Genomic DNA, 23456 nt, shown 5'->3' with positions numbered 1-23456 from the left:
TTAAAAACTACATAAATGCGTATGCGCATACTCACCAATTAAAATTCTCACGTATGAAGGGGAAAATAAAATTCACATAACATAAAAATGTTAAGCGTTTACAGAGAGCTGTGTTAATTTATTTTACATAATGTCTAACGAAGTGGATTACTGTAGCTTTTTTTTTTTTTTTTTTTTTTTTCGATAAAAATAGCAATGAAGTATATCCTTAATCTTTTCCTCTTCTTCTTCTTTTTTTTTTTTTTTTTTTTTTTTTCTTTTTTGGGTGTTTATTCCCTTGTCAGGGATTGGCAATACTATAATACATTCATCAGCGCATACACACGCGTGTACATACGTAGGCTCATTCGCCAAGGCTCATTTGGATCTTCATAGCACATATCATAACTTAACACAGCGAGGATAGAAAGAGGATCCAACAATTCACCTTCATTTTGTGAAAGACACAATTTTACGTCTTTCCCTTGTGAAAATAAAATGATTATCAAAAAAAAGGCAAGTAAAAAAAAAAAAAGAAAAAAAAAAAAAAAAATGGACAAATAAGTCAACAAATCGGGAGGGAAAAAAAATGAACAAATAAATCGATAACGGTGGACAGTGTATAAGTCAACATAACGAGCTGTGTGTTCCATTCACACCAAGTGGACAAAGGGGGCTCAATTGAGGTATCCTATTTAGTTACACCTGCGTATACGTACATACCTATATATATGCGCACATTATAATGATGAGTTTTCTGTAAACCTAAGATTTTCATCACGCATGAAGGGGGGGGGCGGCGGAGGAGAAGGAATGAAAGCGTCGAATAAGAACATTACAAGCGGGCGCACTTGTTTACACGATAAAGCTGTGTGCTAATCCTTTTCGACGCAACCTTGAATGAGTTGCGTTGCGTAATTACTGTCGTATTATTTTTAGCCAAAACATATGATAATACATACTTGCTTAATTGGTAATCTGGATTTGTGACATGTAGCTATATTTGGTTTTCCTTTTCTACAAAAATTACACCGAAATGGGAAAAAGAATGGCAAAGTATACTTTTGTTTTTTTGCAGAATATTAATCTGCCTTTTAAAAAGTGAAGCACTTTGAAATGGTAAATATTTTCCCACCCATGTGTGTGCTCACGTACTTGTGTGTTTTTTTTTTTCTTTTTTTTTCCACTCTTTTTCGTGACCCTGCATGTAATTATTTTCTGCGGCAACCGCGTAATGAAGCGAAAATACTGAGCACCGAGGATGCCTAGCTTAGGCGGTTGTGATAAAGTTACTATGTGGTGTTTACACTTACACCAAAGGAGGAGTGTGCCGCCAGAGGGATGATTTTATATAAATAATCACTGAACAGAACAAATCAAAAAAAATAAAATAAAATAAAAAAGAAAAATACTGCATTTTATGTAATCCAATTGTAATTTTCTTTTTCCAACTTATGTTTAGTGTGCCCAGGGAAAGAGAGTTGGAGAGAAAAAAATAGTTTGGTTCTGCGACGTTTACAAAGCACACCAAAAAAAGTGATGGTAATGATTTGTTTGAATAAATCATTTTCAATGGAGATATTCTAATCTGTTCCTTTGTACGTTACTCTGGCTTAGTAAATATGTGTGTTGGCTGCATTACCTGGTTATTCTCCGAAGGGGCGCATTCTTGTGCACAGCCATTTTTTTTTTTTTTCCTACGCATTGGAAATATCCATGAATTTGTAAAAAAGGAAAAAAAAAAAAAAAAATTGGTACACTTTCACGACACAAGGCAAGATGCATAAAAAAAATACGTACACGTAAAATGTGAGCGGCACATACAAACGCACATATAAGTATATACATAATATATATATATATTCATACATGTGGGGGCATCCTTCGCGCATCGAAAAATAAATGAAATTAACTCGCCTTGCATACGCGCGATAATCATGTTATGCCCATTTCCGTAAACAAGGAAATATGTACTTTCCCCCTCTTTAAAAAAAAAAAAAAATTGCATTTTTCACAAACAGCACAAAAGAAAGTATGTGCTAAAATAATTTAAAATAGCCAAGGTTAGCTTAAAAAAAAAAAAAAAAAAAAGGAAAGGAAAGAGGTGTTCACTAGTATGTGAATAGTGAAAAAAAGTTTAAAAGGATAATAAAACCGGGAAAGGTTAAGTTTTCAACGGTTAAGGAACACCAAAGTGGCACTGAACAGGGACGAACACCCCGAATTGCATATACCAATCGGTCAAAACAGAAAAAAAAAAAAAAAAAAAAAAAAACTCGTTATTTGTATCTACGGATCGAGCGTTTTTTTGCATTTTCTCTTCTGCCTAGTCGTACGATAAATGCTCAACACACTGAACTATTTTTTCCCCTAGGGAGGAATAAAATAAAATAAAGGTAGGCTGTAAGGAAGCGTATATAATAATGACGCTCTAACGCAAAGGCGAAAGGTTAACACAATTGCCTTAACAAAAAAAATATCAAGTTTGCGGGAAGGAATAAAAACGAACCTGCAAACAAGACACATTGAGAGGCGTGTGAAGAAGAAAATTCGAAGTTACAGAAAACGGGGGGGGTGTTCGGCGAGGAATTCACACCACGATAGTAGCAGGACCGGAAAAAGGTGTGTGTATGCGTATATGTGTATATGTGTATATGTGTATATGTACGTGTTGTGCAAGAGGACCCACGGAGAAGTGGCAGTATCTGCAGTACACGTAGCTCCCGCAACAGAGGAGATATCCACACATATACACAGAAAGGCCACCTTTTCGTGTACGCCCTTTCCTATCTCCCCATCAACCTAAGCACCACATACGCATATTACATTGACTATCATTACCATCCCTCAAAGAAAAACAAAATGGACATTCAGAAGAACCTGCACGAAAGCGACATCGTGACGTCTGCCTCGGGGGTCATAGCCCTGCTGAACGAAGAAGAAGCGAGTTTGAAAATTTTCGGATTGGAAAAACTGAATGCCATTGTAGATGTATATTGGCCAGAGTTAGCAGATTATATTTTTAAAATAGAAGAACTATGTGAGGACCAGAATTTCGTTGGAAGAGAGCTAGCGAATTTGGTGGCCAGTAAAGTATATTTCCATTTAGAAAAATATCCTGAAGCGTTGAAGTATGCACTGTGTGCAGGTAAGTTGTTTAACATAAACGAGAAATCTCAGTATGTAGAAACCATGCTAGCCAAATGTATAGAGAAATATGTGGAAATTCGTGAGATGAACTATGAGGGTCAACCCATAAGCAGCAATCACAACGATAGTGTCATCCATGAAAACAGTGTTCATGAGGGATCTGGGAGCAACCAGGAGATTAGGAATCAGATGAACCAGAACAATTATGTCGATGGAGACGCCTACACGAACCACATTGGTTCAGACAACACATACAACAGAAGCAACTTCAATCTTTACAATAATCAAGAAACTGGTAACGGAAAAATGGAAACAGATACAGACATTTTTAAGGATGATTTAAGTAGCGAAATTCACCAAAAGATGGAATTGTTCGTTGATGAAATGTTAGAAATTTGCATGCAGAATAATAGCGTGAAGGAAGCCTTAGGAGTGGCCTTAGACGCTAGAAGATTAGACAAAGTAGAATATATAATTCTAAACTGTCCTAATAAAATAGAATTGTTACAACACTCCATTGCAAATGAAAGACATATTAATACGACTAAAAAATTCAGAAGTGATTTCTTCAAACTGTTAGTTAAAATATATCTTTCAATGGACCCAGAAGAATTAAAAAGTGAATATATAAATCTCTGTGAATGTTTGTTCTACATAAATGATTATAAAAAAGTTGCAGAAATTTTACTAAGTTTGATTAACGACTACCACTTGATGGCATATCAAATTTCTTTCGAACTTGTAGATTTGGAAAATAGGAATTTTCTAAAAAATGTTTTAAAACAAATTAAAGAAATTTTGATACAGAATAAATCCTTTTACTATGGAGAGCAGAGCTACTCAGGGGAATCGAAGAAGCGATCCAACCTTCATTTGGGTGGAGACGGTGCTGCAGATGAGGTTGTCAAGGGTGAGGAGGTTCCCAGTAATGTTCCGCAGAAGGAGGAGTCTGTCCCGGGGGAGGTGCAGGACGAGTCGGAAAAGAAAAATGCAGATGAGGGTAGCGGCCAGGACGGCGGTGCCAACGATGAGGACGACAGTGCTCCAAACGCGATCAACGCGACGAATACGGCCAACACAACCAACACAGCCAACGCGACGAACGCCACACCCTCCCCCCCCAATGCCAGCAACCTGGTAAATAGCGAGGAGGACAAGCACAGGTTGTCGGATGATATCCTCATGTACATAAGCGAAAACCACAAGCTCTACGATAAAGTGAAAAAGCTCGTGTACATATTGACGGGGAAAGTTACCACAAATTTATACATGGAATTTCTGCACCGAAATAACCACTCCGATCTGATTCTGCTAGATAGTTATAAAAATGTAGTGGATACTAGGAGCAGCATCACTCACCATGGGATCGTAATAGCGCACGGGTTAATGCAGACAGGAACAACGTGTGATGTCTTTTTGCGATCCAACATTGAGTGGTTATCCAAGGCAATAAATTGGGCTAAGTTTTCCTCCACAGCATCGCTTGGTGTGGTGTACAAAGGGCATGTAAATGAATCTTTTATGGTTCTGTCATCACATCTACCATGCAACGACGTGTCGAGACAAATTACAAACAACATGAATGTAGGCATATCACCTAGTGGAGTGTACTCAGAGGGAGGATCCCTATATGCACTTGGATTGATACATGCGAATTATAATACAAATGATAAAAAGGTAAAGAACTTTTTACTAGGTCAGTTAAAATTAAATGTAAACGATGAGGTGTTACAACATGGTTGTTGTCTAGGGTTAGGATTAGTGTGTATGGGAGAAAATGATGATGAACAAGTGTATGATGAGCTAAAGGGAGTGATGTACTCAGACTCAGCAGTAGCAGGAGAAAGTGCTGCATATGCAATTGGCCTATTAAAACTTGGAAGTGGTGATGAGAAATGCGTAGACGAATTGTTAGCATATGCACATGACACTCAACATGAAAAAATAACACGAGCCTGTAGTATCAGTCTGGGATTTGTCATGTTCCAAAAAGAAAAAGGGGCAGATGCATTGATTGAAGAATTAATTAACGATAAGGATGCTATCATACGATACGGAGGAATGTTTACCATTGCTATGGCGTACTGTGGTTTATCAAGCTATAATAAACATATAATAAAAAGGCTACTTCATTTTTCCGTATCAGATGTAAGTGATGATGTTAGAAGAGCAGCTGTTATAGCATTAGGTTTTGTATTATGCAACAGTCCTTCACAAGTGCCAATGTTTTTAAATCTCCTAATTGAAAGCTACAATCCACATGTACGTTACGGGGCGGCATTAGCATTAGGAATAGCATGTGCTGCATCCGGAAATGAAGAAGCCATTAACATGTTGATGCCTTTGCTAACGGATACAACTGACTTCGTTAGACAGAGTGCATTCATATCGTTAGGACTAATTTTCCAACAATCTAATGAACACGTAAATCCAAATTTTAAAAAATATAAAGATGAAATTATGCGCATTTTATCAGATAAACATGAAGATATTATTGCGAAATTTGGTGCTACAGTAGGTGCTGGATTGTTAGATATATGTGGAAGGAATGCCATTTCCACTTTCTTCACAAGAAGAGCAAATATTATTAGACCACAAGCAGCAGTTGGTTTCTGTTTATTTAGTCAACTGTGGTATTGGTTTCCACTAATCCATATGATCAGCTTAACTTTCCTTCCGACTTGTTTAATTGGACTAACAGAAGATTTAAGAGTTCCAAAAAATTTCTCTGTCCTTTCCACATGCAAGAATCAGTCGTTCGACTACCCCTCCTTCTTAAGCAAAGAAAAAACGCAAGAGAAGAAGGAAACTGTGACTGCTGTTCTCTCCACCACTGCAAAAAGAAAAACATTAAAATTGAGAAAACAGAAAAACGAGAACAAATTGGCCAAGGAGAAAACATCCCAGGATGACAATAGCTCAGTTTTATCTGATGGGAAATCTATGAAGAACTTGGAGGTTCTGAGTACCGCTGCCACTGTGGGTCAGTCAAGTCACGTATCTCATGCAGAGAGCGTCGAGGGAAGTGCCAATGACGAGACCACGAATGAACAGGCCAACGAGACTAGCAACTTTTCCAACTTGCAGAAAATGAAGAAGGCCGACACTAAGGGAAAGGTCTCGACCATTCAATCCATCAACAACACGGTTAGTGAACGGGTCTTGTACAGCATATCTCTATGTAATATAACAACCATGTGTCTTTCACCATTTAAGTGCACCTATTACCGCTGTACAGAATCCCTCAGTGGGATAACGCCCAATGTATATCACCTCAAAACATGCGCTGATCATCCCCTTTCTTCAATTTTTACACTCCGCAGGTGGACATGAAAAATCCTTGCAGAGTAATTAAAATGCAGGAAAAATTTATCGAATACCAGGCCAACAGCAGATTTAAGCCCATCCTTCCATCGCGAAAATCGGGCTTCATCATGCTTGTGGATACGACGTAAGGAGAAATATTCCGCGTGTACCAGAGAAAAGGAAAAATTTTACCATTTCATATTGTTCTAATTATTTTTCATTGATTAATTTTTTCTTCTTCTGTTCGCCTATTACACCACTTTTTGAATTTCTACCCCCTTTTTTTTTTTTTCTTAGACCCTCGGAGCCGTCTGACTTCATCGAAATAAATCTCGATAACAGCGTGAAGGAGGCCCCCCCTTTTGAGCCTTTCGCATGGAAAGATGAAAATTGATTTACACCCTGGCGAAGCCCATTTCGACATTGGGGAGATAGATTGGATGCACATCTTCACGGTGTAATTTAAATACAGCTTAGTTTGGTGCGGAGTTTATGCATCCAAATTTTGTTAAAAAATAATTAGGCATATTTTATGATCACCATATTTAAGCGATTTTATTATGTGCCCTTCCATTTAACAGGGCGCCTTCCCCCAAAATATATATGCTTTGCGAAGAGTGGAATAAGGACACATGAAGTTTATTTAAATGCACTAGAAAATTATGTATTTATACAGACTTTATCAACATTTTATAAGTATCTATATTTATTACATTTCGTTGTCCCCCCTCCCTGTGTAAGAGCTGCCATCGTTTTTTTTTTTTTTTTTTTTTTTTTTTTTTTTTTTTTTCCATTTAATTAGAAGAGGCACATATCAAAGACATCACAATTTTTGATGAATCAAAATGAATCCCCTTTATCAGCCATGTTGCATAATCCCACAAGAAGTATTTTCACGGGATTACATAGCTCGAATGTGCTGTGAACCATATGCATACGTGTGTGTGTGTATGGGCATGTGCTTACATACATATGTATATAACATAGTACATATTTTTTTACCTGTTTGTGCAAAGCAGCGTGGGGAGGGATTGATGGACGAGTGCACACCATCACCACTTGTATTTTGTCGAATGGTATATTTCACAAAAACGTTTTAGTACAACCTGCTGTGCCCCCTCCATCAAGCTCCATTTAAGAAATAACCTTCCTTCATTACCATTTTGCGGAGCTAATAAATCTGCCCGAGTTTCTTGCGCACATTAACACACTCCCCTTTAAATTTAAAAAAAGGTGACTGTAAAAAAGTTGAAAACACTTTTTTCCTATGTTTACCTAAGTGAATTCAAAAGGTAAAAAATTTGATATAAGAATGTCCAAACCACCTTTCTCAACTGAGCAAACTCATTTTCTCAAATTTTAAGAGCGAAGAGAATGCCACTCTTTATTTTCGTAAAATGATTAATTTTACAAATTTTAAAGAAAAAAAAAAAAGATTAATGTTTTAATTATAGCGAAAGCAAATAAAATAATTCGCTTCCATGTTTGCATGCACCAATTTAACAGGTGCGTTTAAAAAAATGGAGGTAACCACGAGTGGACACATAGGCATGTATATATACATATACATATATGTACATATATATGTACATATGTGTGTGTACATATATACAATTCCTTTCCACTGCCATTCATTTCCCCCCCATGGATCCCTCTGCCTCGCCTGCTCCAACGGAAGATCTCGATGTCTTTACAACCTCCATTTCTCTCCGTGCTTCGTCGCCATTTAATACTCATTAAATTAAAAATGGAAATAACGATACTTTACGTTACACACCTCAGTGGTGCTCCATATATTAGCATGAAAAATAAACCACATAATCTCTCCATAAGGTAAAAAAAAAAACTATCTTAATCTCCATGCTTCATACACGTTTTTCCGTTCAACTAAAAAGGCACAAAACAGCTTAGCAAAAATTGTATCTGCGCTAACATAAAAATTGAGAACAAAAAAGCGTGACCAGATGGATTGGGGGATGGAGAATAAATGGTACGCCAAAAAAAAAAAAAAAAAAAAAAAAAAGAAAAGAAAAGAAAAAGAAAGGTGAGGGGAGGGGAGGGGGGACAAGAGCGACTAAACAAATTAACTGACTGGAAGAAGAAAAAAAAAAGTTAAACAGGTGGACCAAAAAAAAAAAAAAAAAAAAAAAAAAAATTCGCGATTGTGTAATGCATATTGATAACTGGAACCTCCGCCTCCACTTCACGTATCCTCATTCTCAAAGGTGCCCTGATTATTTCTATTCGGATGTGTCTTCGTATCGGAACTGAGCCACTCGAAATTGATGAAGCTATTCAGCTTGTTACATATATTGTTGTGGTCGACGAAATTCAGGTTCAAGCCATTATTTTTTCCGTTCTGCGCCGACTGTGTGTTCATAGCATGTGAAGGTGCCGCCGCCGCTGTTACTCCCCCTGTTGGTCCTACTACTGATACCTCTGTCGATGGTGCCACTGTCGCTGTGGCTGGTAATAAGTTCTTCCGGTTATCCTTTGGTCCCCTTTTCTTATGCGCGCTTGTTCCATTAGCAGTAGGACTAATGGAATTTGAACCTCCAATATTGCTAGCACCACTAACGTTGTTGTTCGTGCCACCATTACTGTTATTATTGGTAAGAACCTTTTGTGCAAAGTTATTTGTCTGCTTGGTCATTTGTAGTGCATTATGCAAATCTGGAGCAGATGTACCGATACCTGACTGGGCTTGAAAATGCAGCTGTTTTTGAATATCTTGTAAATTAGGTGTGCCAGAAAAGGCAGACGAAGAGTGGGAACCTTGTTTGGGGTTCATTTCGATGTTACCTGCCAGATGTGTTGCATTTTGTGCAAGAGAATTAATCTGGTTATTATTTGTTGATATGCAAAGGACGACACTGTTGGGGGTTCCCATGTTTATGGAATTAGTATTCGAAGAACCGGTACCTCCAAGGTGGCTACTACTATCAATGGATTTCTCATTATTACTATCCAAGTTGTTCATTCGGTTGTTGCTCGAATTGGGGTTATTATTCCCATTCCATGGTGGCATAAAACTGTAATTGTCGTCGTTTGTTCCGTTCGAATTGGATGCTGGGTAATACATGCAAAAGTGCTTCTTCTGATTCCTCAGATGTGGTGCACACTCGCAAGGCAAATTACTATTCACGTCGAAGTTAGCACTTCCATTATTTCCACTGCTACTCCCACCAACATTTCCGCCTGCATTATCGCCGCCATTACCATCACCGTTAACATGGTGCGCAGACGAAGTGGCACCTGCATCCACCATCTCGCTCTTCCTGTTAGACATGCTGACCATACTATTGATTGTTTTCTTCCGATTACCCAAGTCCATCTTCTTAGCCATATTAGGTTCAGGGGAGGCACTGCTAGTATCACATAAATCACAAGGGTTGTTATTTAAATTGTTGCATAGATTATTTTGTGAATGTTTCAGTTGGTTAATCCACGTGGCGTTATCCGTGGTAGAGAAAATTAATTCATTCACATCGTCACTTCGGCCATCTGTTCCATCTGCAGCAGCTACACCCCCACTCTTTCCATCATCCTTCATGTCGTTGTTTAACCGATGCACCATATCAATCAAATGAGGAGAAATATTTCCTCCATATGGATCAAAATTGTAATCATAATAGTTCGGCAAATTTCCAATGTTATTTAGATTCACCATGTTGTTCATCGTTATGTTTGGCATGCTCACCCCATTATTTGAGTCGTTGCCATTTTCAAATACATCACCTGGACCATGATTAGACAAATATAAATGGGGTCCCTGAGAGGAATTGCTGTTCATCGAATTCGCCGCGCTGTTACTGTTGGGTAAGTTAGTACCCCCGATAGGATTCACGCCATTATTATTATTATTGATCCCATTGGTAGTGTTCGAAGATGTCTTCATACCACTCTGTCCAGTGCCATTGTTCTTCCCACTAGTATGCAGGTATTGATGCTTATCGATGTTAGCCATACTCATGTTCATATTATAGTTTTGTCTAAACAGTGTATTCATTAAAGTTTGCATATCTTTATTATGTAATCCTAAATTTTCTTCCATTTTTAAAAGATCACTGGCGGCATTGTTACTGCTCATATTTCTATCGACGAAGTTTACATTTCCTCCCGCAGAAGGATTTCCTCCATTGCCGTTTCCTGCACCACCTGCCACTCCTCCTTGTATAAGATTCGAATGAAACATCAACTCGTTCAGGTAGAGCATATTATTACCACTACCATTACCGACACCGTTATTTCCACCGCTGCTACAACCGTTATTGTTACTACTTGTACAACCAGTACCATTTACATTTGCATTACTTTTGACACTTCCCAACATGTGCATGTTCCCTCCAAACATGGTATGGGCGGGAGCTCCTCCATTATGGATATAAATTCCACCTGCATCTTGCATCCTCTGGGCCATGCCTCCTAGATTTGATGTATTACCTAACGAGTTGTATGTGTTGTTCATACTACTTCTTTCACTTGGAGGCATTCCCGGCAGGTTGAAATTTCTATTCATGTTCTGCATATAGAATCCTCTATTCAAGGGCATTAAGTGTATAGGGATTGGAGTACCATTAGGAGCTCTGTTATTTAAGGTGCTTGCCATGTCGTTACTCATCATCCCTCGAATCATCTCTTCATTTAATTGCTTCGCTTTACTTCTACCTGTTTTATTTTTTGTTGATTTTTTTCTACCATTATTTTCTAGCGATTTCATAAATTCTACTGCTGATAGACGCGCCTTCTCCTTGTCCATGTTAAAGTGTTTGGGGTGAAAAGTTCTACTTCTTCTGGATGCTCCATCATAGAAAAAAGCTAACCACGCACACATCCTCTTGTTCCAACTAACCCCTGGGTAGCCGGACGAAGACGTCGAAACCTTTTCTTCTTTTTTTATTACTTTGTTTGCAGAAGTGGTTCCTTTGGGTCTTCCTACTTTCTTCTTAATTACTTGGCCCGTTACAGGCTGGGTGGAGCCTTTTGTTGTGTTATTGCTAACATTGCTCATAGCACTAATCCCCAGATTCCCAACACTGTGGTTACTATTCGACATGGTATCCACCACGGTATTCACCACAGTGTTCACCAAATTGTTGGCTAAAATATTGGGATCATTACTTGGTGAGCTCTTCATCGGTCCCATCTTTGTCCCGTTATTGTTGCTACCACTCTTGTTCCTATTTCCTCTTCCAACAACATTACTCATGTTGTTCAAGGTGTTCGTCCTTCCACTACTCATTGCGTTCATGATATTGTGATTCATGGGGCCTACAACGAGGCTGTCCATCGGGTTTCCAATTGAACCGTTCATATTGCCAATAAACCCGCTTACCATAGTGCTACCCATGGAACCTAACATAGTGGGGGGTGTCACCGAATTCAAATTGTTATTCACCTTGTTACTGCTATCGTTCGTCGCTACTTTCCCGTCCATAGGCATAACTGCCGGATTAAATGTCTGATCTGCATTCACAACTTCATCCATTTTTTTTTTTTTTTTTTTTTTTCCTTCAACGTTGTATATAGTAAAATAAGAGTTAAGAATTATATAACCATTACAATGAGGTCGTTTTTTTTTTTTTTTTTTTTTTTTTCTTTTTTTTCGTCACTCTTCAGATAAAGTCAATTGTTAACAAAAAAGATGGTGTGTGCTCCTTAATTGCGCACGCAAAAAAAAAAAAAAAGAACAACGATAAGGATGACCACAACGACAAAAACTGTTGTTCTGTTTGTACAAAGTCGTGCTAAAGAATAAAAATCACACAAGCGCACGAAACAGCGCTAATGAGTGTTGACCTTAGGAGAGGGGCGTGACAAATGTGTAGGTTCACACGTTTGATGTTATGACGCCAGTACGTTGTGTTGTACCTTTTGCAAGATGTTACGCGTGGTTAGAGGAAGTTGCAGTGCAAACCCATCTAACTATCACACAACACTTTGGTATGCTACCACATATGCAAAATGTACGCACGGCCATATGTGTACTGCCATACTTACTAACACCGCGGTGATCTGGGAACCTACATACGCAATTGCACAGGTGTGTCGTTGAGTAAATCAAAAAAGGTAATAAAATACATACACAGTGGGATATAATAGGACCAATGCTCGCAAATATGCACGGTGTATAAAAATGCAGCTTTACCCAAATTGACACGAAAAATCAATAAACAAGGTGACACATGCACATAAATAATGGACATAAAAAAGGGTGTTTTTAATATTGCATCCTAGCATGCACAGGAGCTGAAGGCATATATGCAGTACTTACAAATATATGCGTGTGCGCATAAATACATACATAAATACGCATACATGTATGCACATGCGTTGACTTTCAAACACTTCTTTCTACGCATGCGCAACAAATGCCAACATGATATAGTATGGTTTACTCAACAGAGGGGGGGAGAGGTAACCTGCCAGGTGTTGCTCAAAAAGGGCCCGCTTCTGTTGCACATATTCCTGCGCATCTGTATGTACCTATACTATTTGTGTGTGCATTAGCACATGTCCTTATAAATAGGTTGCGTCAAATGTACATGTGTAAAAATAGGAGTACACCTCTGTGGGCGTTTAATTTAATTAAATAGGCATAAAAGGGGTCGTAAATAAAATAAGGAAAAATGAAAAGTACACATTTATTTCGATAAACGGTTATTAAAAGGGGATGAATACACGTACTTTGGTGTTACATACTTGCATGGGCAGAAGTTAAAAAAAAAAAAAAAAAAAAAAAAAAAAAAAAAGCAACACAGGGAGAGAGAGCCTATCGATATTACATATATATTGCACGCGCATAAATAAATGTTCGCGTCTCTCGCTTTGTTAACAATACAGAAGAACAACCCTTACTCATGTGTTATAGAAATTTTCTTGCAAAGAAAAAAAAAATAAAATCAAATAAAACGACATATAATAAAAAAAAAAAAAAAAAGGAAAGTTATTGCTTAAAAAGTGAATAGGCAAAATGAATAGGCAAAATGAAAAGGCAAAATGAATAGGCAAAATGAATAGGCAAAATGAAAAGGCAAAATGAAAAGGCAAAATGAAAAGGCAAAATGAAAAGGCAAAATGAAAAGGCAAAATGAATAGGCAAAATGAATAGGCAAAATAAGTAGGCAAAAATTAATAGGCAAAAAATAATAGGCTAAAATAAAAAGGGCTAAAGTATACTATAATAAATAGAATAAAATTAAACCTAATTAAATTAAAAAAAATAGACTCTCTTCAATTCCTATACTATATTTCGCGTGTAGGTAATTGTAATAGCACAAATTACGCATAAGTGAAGACGCCTCAAAGTTGTAAACGGTGTAGACATACATATGCGTCGAATGCGGAGATGCAAATTTGGAGCTGACCTCGAACTACAGTTACATAAACACACTCACATTTAGGGCTATATACATTTCCGGGAAAAATAACATAAAGGACAATTCTGTTGCGTGAATTTTTAAAAAGGGCTTACAAACGATTGTTTTGACAGGAGGAATATATAAAAACAGGAAAAAAAAAAAAAAATTTGTCTAATAAGGATGCATAAATGGACAAATATAGGTACCATGTGTGCAGACTATTACGCGCAGTGCTCATACATTCGCATATATCAGCACATCCAAAAAAATTAAGCCTCCTCACATACCAGTGTAGTTGAAATTTACTCTGTTGCAAATAACATAAATTTGCTTTTTCCTTTCATTCATATATGCTCTCTTTTCTTTTTAATATGCTCATTGGTCGCAACAAATATATATATAAATATATATACATAACATATGTACACAAAAAAATTAACACGCCATGGTGATTTTCCTCATTTCCTGAAATGGTTCGTAAAAATTTACATTCAAAAGGAGAAAAAAAATGGTATATGCCTTGTGGCGAAAGAGTAAAATGTACGTTCACACGTTGAAATATTTTTTTAAAAGATGAAAAAATAGGAGAAAAAAGGGGAAAACATAAGAACATGTAAAGATATGAAAAAAAAAAAATAATAATAAAAAATAATAATAATAAATAATAAATAAATATGCGAAAATATATGCAGATAAATATATGTAAATATAGTTAAGAATATGCAAAAAAAATGAAAACAACCTCAACCCTTACACTCGGGCACAGCACTTAGGTACCCACATACAAATATACAGAATTTCGTTGCACATACATCTATGTTTCAGGTACACTATATTACGCACTTCTTCACCTTATAGGTGCAGTTGCACTGGTCCCTTCTTTGCCCCTTGTACTCTCAAAAAAAGGGGAGGTAGAAAAAGCACAAGCGCGGTGTGCTATTCTACCAATCTGCCTCCCAAAAAAATTACACGTGGTGAATGGGAGTTTTATTGTTTCCCCGTTGGGGGATATATGCTGCATATAAATATGAGTACGTAATGTGGGTGCGTGGTTACACATGTGTATTCTCATATATGCATACACACACACAGGTGTACTTTATGTGTGTATTGTACATGAAAATGCACAACACCTGCGGGGTATATAAGAAGTTATTGAACCCGTAGAAGTGCGCACGCGCTGTACGCGTCGCTTAAATGGACGTGCGCATGGACTATTTGCCATGTACGTAAGCACGGGTGTGTGCACATATGTAACGTATGTATATATATATGTAAACTCATGGATGAAGGTAAAAAAAAAAAGTCGTGCACTTAAATATATATGTGTACTAGTACCGCGTGCGTGCATTTACGTAATATACATACGTACAAATATGCACATATGTTACAATACGTACAATACGTACAATATGTACAATATGTACAATATGTACAATATGTACAATGCGTGCAATACGGACGATATGCATACGTGCTTTGCGTACGCGTGTTTCACTCGAGAGCGGATTGATACGCGCGCGGATAGATACATGTGCATGTAAGTATATACATGTACTTGTATGTGAATTATTTGAACAAAAAAAAATAAATAAATGCGCAATTCATATACACGAGAAGTTCGTATGTTCTTGGTGTGACATCAGAAGTGATGAGTGTATACACATATATATGTCATGCGCAAGGGCACACAAATGAATATGTGTGAGAGGATGTATAAAAAAGTGTACAGGAGAACGTGCGAGCATGTACAAATGTGTACAAGCGCGTTCGAACAAGTACATGTATATATAAATGCTATATATACATGTACGTGTATAATAACTTACATCCACATGCATATATATATATATATACATACATGTAAATACGTACGCATATATACATGACTATGAGGGCGTATGTGCGTACATAAATAAATAAATATATATATATATATATATATATATATATACATACATATATATATAACTTTTTTACTCAACATGTAAAAGTAACACTTAAATGACACTTTGATGCATTTAATTTGTTTGTTGTTATTTGAAATTAAAAAAAACCATGCATTCCAAAACAGCATGTAATTAATTTACGCAACAAAAATATTATATTTTGCAGATTCATTTAATTAAAAAATGCATTATCAATATTTACTTCATCCCAATTATTTATATATATATATATAATGGGGAGTATATATATGTACGCAAAAAAAAAAAAAATGAATAAATATATTATATATATATATGTACATATAAATACACAATATATTCATATACGTGTACTTGTACACGTTTTTATATAATTCAATTATTTTTCTCTCTACAAGTAAAATTTTCGTCGAATTCAGTTGCTCGCCATTTTATATATAGAGGAAAGTTGAGCGTGTACGTAAAAATATATAAAAAAGCGTAGGCCAAACACATATATAAATATATAAGTGGATGAGTATATAAATTCATATATGTACTCTTCACAGCACTATAAACATAATTTTTGCTCAACCCTATACGCTCCGTGTGCCGCGCACCAAAATTCTCAGGTATAAATTTGTACAGTTTATATATGTACTTATTTATGTACACCTATTTTTTCTGCGCGATTTTACTTGCGTTTGTATATATGTTCTTACTGAGGGTTGACATTTCTCCCACGTATACTGCCACTCGTTTATATGTATATTATACATACGTGTATTTATTATGTGCCTTCTGCTAGAGGTACCTTTTGCGAGGCACCTTGCTTGTACGCCTTTTTTTTTTTTTTTTTTTCGTAGAACCTGCACTTATTAGGCTTTTCGCATAAGCGCCCTTCTGCAAGTACGGCTTGGCTAATTTTTCTCAAGCTGCATGCAGAGCCTTTATTATTTAAAAAGGTAATGCCACACGCGGCCCTTACAAAAGTGTATAATCATATGTACGTATATATGCTCGCAACTTATATATATTATATATACATTTTTTCTACAGAATGTACCTTACAATGAGTAATTTTTTCCGCAAATGCATAATCACGGGAAAAAATGAAAAAAAAATAAAAAAAAATTCGTTTAAAGCAGCTGAGAGACAACTGCGCGGAGTTGGTCCAAATAGTTATGCCGCCTGTGCGTTCCAAGATTCCAGCTCGAGCTGTGCACGGGCACGTATGCATATAGGTACGTATAAACATATGATCAAGTCACGTATACATATATTCATGCGCAAAATGCACATGGGGTCGTACGTGCCTTACCATGGTTGGTTTACACTATTGAGCATATATACTTACGAATGTATCAAAGAGAGAACAAATAGGTCCCTCTTCCCCATAAAGCTTATTGCGATGCAAAAATCTTTAAAAATATGCTAAAAAAAAAAAAATTCACAAAATTTGCATTAAATTATACATAAAAATAGCTAAAAAATAAAGGTAATACATAGACATAGAAAGTAAAACAAATTGACAGAAAAAAAAAAAAAATAATAATCGCATCGAAAAGGAAACACTGACGTAAATGTGTTACATTGTGACGCTCGATTTTTACAAATGTGCATATAGCCCGTTGGGAAAAGTATTTTCGCCCTTCCTAACCCTATAACGGATGCATACGTAAAACGCGTAGGTCTTAAAAAGAGAGAAAACGAACAAAAAAAAAAAAAAAAAAATTACACAACACGGAAGGTTAAGTACACATCTGTACAAACAACACGAATTAAAAGGCACTCCTTGGTGCATCACTTTCGTGTTGTTTGTACATTTTTGCCACTCCTTCAGCTTTTTTTTTTTTTTTTTTTTTTTTTTTGATAAAAAATATAGTCCCCGAATATGCATAAATTATATGTACATAGTACAAGCTTACCCAATGGCGTGCTCTTTTTTAGCGAACGGATGGAACTTATTGTTCCCTTTTTTAATCGAGAAATGCAAATACTTACGTATACGGGAGGGAAATTATGACATTTGACAAATGGCACAACTGAATGAGGCTATGCGAAAATGTATTTGTGCATACTACGTAGGTAAGTATTTTTTCTTATGTTCTATGTGAATCCTACTTACTACGCGCATTTCACCTAAAGGCAACTAGCTTTCTCAGTGGTCATTATTTTCCTTGGGCGCCTCTTACATTTTAGCATATTTTAGTTTGTTCTATTTACTCACGTGCATATACACATGCGCGTGCATTCTTTAAGCATTGACAATTCGTACATATATGCACAGGCGGTAATCAAACTTTTTTTTTTTTTTTTTGCGCAAATAAAAAAAGTGCATGAACTTGTGCATTACATAAACATCAAATATATTTTTTGTTAATCCCCCTAATTGAGGCACATGACAAAAACTGTTTGCCAAAAAGGTAGACATACAAAAACGTGCACAGCAGTTGTATACACCGGCAATGACGCATACTTTGGGGCGCCAAAAAATATGCACACTTATTGGTAACAAAAAAAAAAAAAAAAAAATTAAGGCGCACAAGTAACAGGTGACAATTGAAACCCATGAAACGTGATGAAATAGGATTCACAACAAGGGGATTATTAAGGACGACGGGAAAAGGTGCAACCTTCGCACATGTACAAAAACGTGACCATGTCCCCATGAAAAAGGAAAGGAAATGCTCACTCATGCGTCTGCACTTAAGCAATGAGCATTTGCATTTGCATCTGCTTTGGGACAGCACTGTTTGGATAAGGCAAAATGGAACGGAAGTTCCCCAACATGAAATCTCTGTGAGTACAAAAAAAAAAAAAAAAAAAAAAAAAAAAAAAAATTCGCGGAGTAAACTTTTCACCTGACCAGCAAGGTAATAATATACAAAAAAAAAAAAAAAAAAAAAAAAAAAAAAGTTCATTTAGCTGTTACAAATGTCAAATTTCGCCAAATGGAATTAGTTACATATAACTAGTCAGGTTGGCAACAAAAAATTGAAGCATTAAGTGGGTGAAATGGGAAGGAAAATAAGGCATCATTTTGTTAATTTTGCGTGTAGAATAAACACACTCCAGGGTTCTTAATTACGACGCACTCATCATCAATGAGAAAAGAATATATGCTATGTTTATCGTGGAGTTTTCACGCCACCAAAAAAAAAAAAAGGCGGGAAAAAAAACATCCAGATAAACAATCAAAGTGGCGGCACACTCTCACGTAAAAATGCAAAGTTTTCAATTTTAATATTTAAATATACAAGAAGATTCCCGAGTAAAAGGAATCAAGAAAAAAAAAAAAAAAAAAAAAGGATAACGCAAATGTGTATATATATATATATATTTTTTCTTTTTTCTTCTGCTGCAAGGGGCCTTTTTTTTTAAATTCCTTGTAAAGATAGTTCCACTTTTAATTTAAAAAAAAGTATAACATTCTGCAGAAAAGTAGCTGCAATTTGAAAAAAAAAAAAAAAAAAAAGGAAAATCCCCCCCTTATACATCATGCGGCATGGTACGTTGCTGTACACATTTGACTAAATCAAGTCACTACAACGAATTGGTAGTAGCTATAATTGGAGTTCCGTACTAGTACAAATACACATCACCCAGTAGAATTATTTTCATTCTTTTTACTTCTATTCCCATTTAATAAATTTAAAAATTGGCTTCTTTTTTTCTGAGGAAAGGCTACACCTTCATTTCCATCCCTATTATTTCTTTTCCTTTCCTCTTTTTTTTTTTTTTTTTTTTGCAATTGGCTAGCCAATCCATTTAGCACATTTCGAAACAATGCAAAATCATCACTCTGCAGAGTGCCGGAAAGTATTTCCCTTGGTCCACTGTGTTTTTACAACAAATGGGTAATGTAACATTAGCCCATTTGTACCACTCATTTGATATGCCATTTTGTTAAATGTGTACAGAAGAAAAAATATATATATACACAATATAGGTTTATGTACGTGGGCGAACTTCACCAATGGGACAAAGGAAAAAAATGATTGAGTCCACCTTGGTTAGGGAGCCGTTTATGTGACACTTCGGATGTGTGTATGTACACCAAGTATATTCTATTGTGTATAATGCATTGGGGAAAAATGTCTCTATTTGTGCCTTTGGGTTGCCTCTCCATTACGGAAAGGGGCATGCATAGAACGGCAAGTCCAGTTGCGAGGAAGGTCACACTGAAAATATTTCTATCAAAACTGCATAAACTGAAAGGTATAACTACTGGGGTCACACATTTTAATTCATTTTTCCAACTGGCGCATTGCCTTCTCCACACGGATGCGAGGAATAATACGCTTAATGCAAATGTTCCAAATAAAGACGGGGATAGTGAAAACGAATATTTGATAATAATCGAAAAAGAGTTAAAAAAAAAAAAAGAAAAAAAAAAAAAAAAAAAAAGGAAAGAAAAGAAAAGAAAATAACAAACTGTTAAATGAACGAATAAAAAATGATGAAATCAATTGTGCCCTTGCTTCTTCTATTGGCGCTGGCGCTTATCCAAACGGTTAAACTCCAAATAATGAACGATATCCCTTTGATCAATTACCAAATGGTCCCTTCGCAAAGGTAACGCTTAACCATAAAGGAAAATAAACCCTATTTCTCAAAATGAAAAAAGAAGCTACGCACATTGTGCTCTCAAAAGGTACTTGGACAGCTTGAGTCACTAGTGCCCTTTCTTCTGTATCAGGTGGAAGGTGTCGGCAAAAGAGTTGGTGAAGTTGAAGGAAAAATTGAAGACTTTCGTGGCGGCAGGTTAATTAGAGAGAAAGAGAAAAAAAGACCACTAAAGGAATATCTTCGAAGCGAAGGTGTCGCAAAGGGGAACACCATCATACACGTGACTCATTCTTTTCACTTTGAAGAAATTCAGAAAGAAGGATCAACTATGCTTCGAAAATATTACAAGGAATTTTACACGTCAGGTAGTTTTCCCTCGACCCTTTGGAGCATTTTTTTTTTTTTTTAACCAAAAGGATGTTGCATAAATAATGAATTTTTTATTTTCTCTTTCTATTTCAGCAGATGAACAATCGGTAAAAAACAAATGGACGCATTTCAATTTTGCAATATAATCATGGAACTGTCCTATGTTTTTTGCTCTTTGCGAGTTTAAATTTTTTCCATTGGGGGAAGGCCACACCTAAATAGGGCACTACATGTATTGATACGTTGTTGTGTGTAGTTACTATTCTTCTTATGGAGACTCATTTATCTTTCCCTTTTGAACATAGGATGAGGCCGAGTCTTCTGGGGAGTCTTCCTCGGAAAAGGAAACTGAGAGTGAGTCTCTCCCTGAAAAGGCAGAAATGGGTAGAAGAAGGAGTTCGCCAGTGGGCATATAAAATTGAGTGTTACATTTTATTCGACATATTGCGTAAGATGGTATATGCCTTTTCACTGCAGACGACCAGGACGAATCGAGTAACGCCTTCAACGTAAATGGCCCTATTCAATTAATATAAATTTTGTGAAAAGGAACGGAAGAAAAAAAGGTCGTTTTGTTTTGTCACTGTGTTCTGCTGTCCGCGTAAATTTATACATGTGGCGCTTTTTTTTTTTTTTTTGTACCATTTGTATTATCTTATTATTTTATTATTATTATTATTATTTATTATTATTTATTTTTTTTTTTTTTCACATTTTGACACGTTGAAGTCCTAACAGTGTGACATGCAAACGTTTAAACATGCTGACGTTTGTTGGCACCCGCTTATGCCGTTGTCCTTAACTATTTGCTAAAATGTAAAAATTTGCGCAACGGGTCTTTTTCTCCATGTAACGTGCACAACGTAATTCCTCGCGCACATATTCTTGTGTGTACATAAATACATCATCTGTCTGAAAAATATAAAATTGTATAAAAAATATGTACACTGTAAAAATAGTGTGCCAGTAGCAAACCAGGTATGTTTATACACATGGGTACCCTTCACCAAAGGTTTAAAAAACCCAAAATAAAGGCCCATCACACACATGTTATGATCCAAATGTAGATAAGAACTACAACTTGGATATACCCCTTTCAGTAGTCCTGCTTTTGCAATTTCTGTATATCCTTTTCAAGCTGATTTAGCTGTTTTTCATAGTTTTCCTTTTTTTTTAATTTGCGAATAGAGTTGATGTCCACGACATGGGATATTTTGAGATACTCCTTATTAATTTCGTTGTATTTATTTTTCAGTTGTGTTAGCAGGATTTCCTTCTTGGCTTCTAAATCTGCGGCCACTTTTTCTTCATCAATAATGTCTTGCTTTTTCAAATTTTCTTTTTCCTTTATTTCATTCTTGATGTCAATCAGGTATGGACTCACTTTACCATAATCTTCCTTAGTCAAAGGATTTTCACTCAACAGCATTTTCCCTTGTTTCTTTTTTACCACCATCGGTTTGGAATGAATAACCTCCACAGCATTATCATATATGTAATCAATGTCAGCCTTTATGTTCATCAGTGGCACATCATTTCTGTCTGGCAATGGATCCTTAAATTTTTTTTTTTTTTTTTTTACTGTTAATAATGTTGGGTTGACTTTTTTTATTTCATTTAATGAAGGAATCATTTGATTTTTTTCTCCTTTTTTTAGGAGTTTTTTTTCGTAGCTTATTTGTAATTCTTTCACTTTTTTCTGTTTCTCTATTTTTTTGATGGACTCTCCAGACACATTAGATATGTTGTATCGCTTCCCCCTCAAATTAAAGGTTGAATAACTTGGCATAACGTTGGGGTCATGTATTGATTTGTACAGAATTTTCTTTAATTTTTTTTCATCACTTTTTTTTATTATTTCATATGCGTTGTCATCTTCCAGATTCATGCTTTCGAATAGCTTTTCGTAGTTGTCCATTTTCGTTCCTTTTTTTGGGTTTTTTTTTTTTTTTTCGGGGGGTTTTTTTTGGGGGGGAGGGGACAGAGGAAAAAGAAAGGATAAGGTGGCAATGTTTACACGATGAACAAGGATCAGCAATCAATTTGTGCCTTTTTGGCCTGTTCTGTAAGTGCGTAGGAAGACATGCTTTTTTTTTTTTTTTTTTCTTTTTTCGTTTGCTCCCCCCTTTCTACGTGTTTTTCTATGCAAGTGTATTATGCTTATGATCTACTTTCCGTTATCATGTTTTGGAGCTCACTCGTCGGCCTGTCAATTTTGTAGGAACTGTACACACCGGACTCTTCGTCTTAGTGTGTAATCTCTTGCACAAAAAGATGGGTGGCAAATTCGGAGAAAATCCGCGAGGCAGCAAGATGGGACAAGCCGAACGGAGGAAGGAACTCATTCGAGCTTTGTAATTTACATTCACTTAATTTTTGCACCAATATTATGGAAAAGTATTTTTTTTATTGGGGAGAATTTTTTTTTTTTTTTTTTTTTTTTTTTCTTCAATATATTTATGTGTACACGTGTACGCCCTTAAGTGTACAAGGAGAGTGTCTAAAAATGCGGAAAAAAAAACGTCACCCCTGCAGAGATGGGGAAATTATTTTCTCTCCCTTTAACTAGAATTTTTTGGGAGAAAAAAAAAAAAAAAGGTTTATTGTGAACGTCTACGCAAAATGATCCATCTTATGAGCAAGGAAAAATTATTATAAATATGCTTGTGTATGGTTTATGCGTACTAGCGCGCGATTGTGTAAACATCATTGCACGCGCACATCCTTATATTTTGGTACCTCGGCGCGTGTGGGGAACTAACATAGTAATGTCTGCCCATTTTGGCGCAGCCCTATTGAAGTGAATATATGC

The 23456-nt window shown here is 36.2% G+C and overlaps 4 protein-coding genes across 4 annotated transcripts; 2 read left to right on the top strand and 2 right to left on the bottom strand.

Annotated features, from left to right (window-relative positions):
- Window positions 1–2625: 2625 nt before the first annotated feature.
- On the top strand, window positions 2626–6829 carry PKNH_1215200 (26S proteasome regulatory subunit RPN2, putative; the record flags this gene model as incomplete). The annotated part of the gene is made up of 3 exons (XM_002260167.1): window positions 2626–6276; window positions 6453–6580; window positions 6733–6829. 3 exons carry the CDS (start codon window positions 2626–2628, stop codon window positions 6827–6829), a joined length of 3876 nt encoding a protein of 1291 aa, XP_002260203.1.
- A 1809-nt stretch (window positions 6830–8638) lies between these two features.
- Window positions 8639–11923, bottom strand: PKNH_1215100 (AP2 domain transcription factor AP2-EXP, putative; the record flags this gene model as incomplete). Its single annotated transcript, XM_002260166.1, has 1 exon — window positions 8639–11923. One exon carries the CDS (start codon window positions 11921–11923, stop codon window positions 8639–8641), a length of 3285 nt encoding a protein of 1094 aa, XP_002260202.1.
- An 8239-nt stretch (window positions 11924–20162) lies between these two features.
- On the top strand, window positions 20163–21180 carry PKNH_1215000 (conserved Plasmodium protein, unknown function; the record flags this gene model as incomplete). Its single annotated transcript, XM_039114022.1, has 6 exons — window positions 20163–20281; window positions 20406–20470; window positions 20581–20640; window positions 20738–20751; window positions 20950–21028; window positions 21122–21180. 6 exons carry the CDS (start codon window positions 20163–20165, stop codon window positions 21178–21180), a joined length of 396 nt encoding a protein of 131 aa, XP_038969804.1.
- A 560-nt stretch (window positions 21181–21740) lies between these two features.
- PKNH_1214900 (enkurin domain-containing protein, putative) lies at window positions 21741–22562 on the bottom strand (the record flags this gene model as incomplete). Its single annotated transcript, XM_002260165.1, has 1 exon — window positions 21741–22562. One exon carries the CDS (start codon window positions 22560–22562, stop codon window positions 21741–21743), a length of 822 nt encoding a protein of 273 aa, XP_002260201.1.
- Window positions 22563–23456: the final 894 nt, after the last annotated feature.

The sequence above is a fragment of the Plasmodium knowlesi genome, assembly GCF_000006355.2.
Source record: "Plasmodium knowlesi strain H genome assembly, chromosome: 12".
Classification (NCBI taxonomy): domain Eukaryota; phylum Apicomplexa; class Aconoidasida; order Haemosporida; family Plasmodiidae; genus Plasmodium; species Plasmodium knowlesi.
Note: the sequence above shows the minus strand (reverse complement) of the source record. Positions and strands in the feature narration are given on the sequence as shown.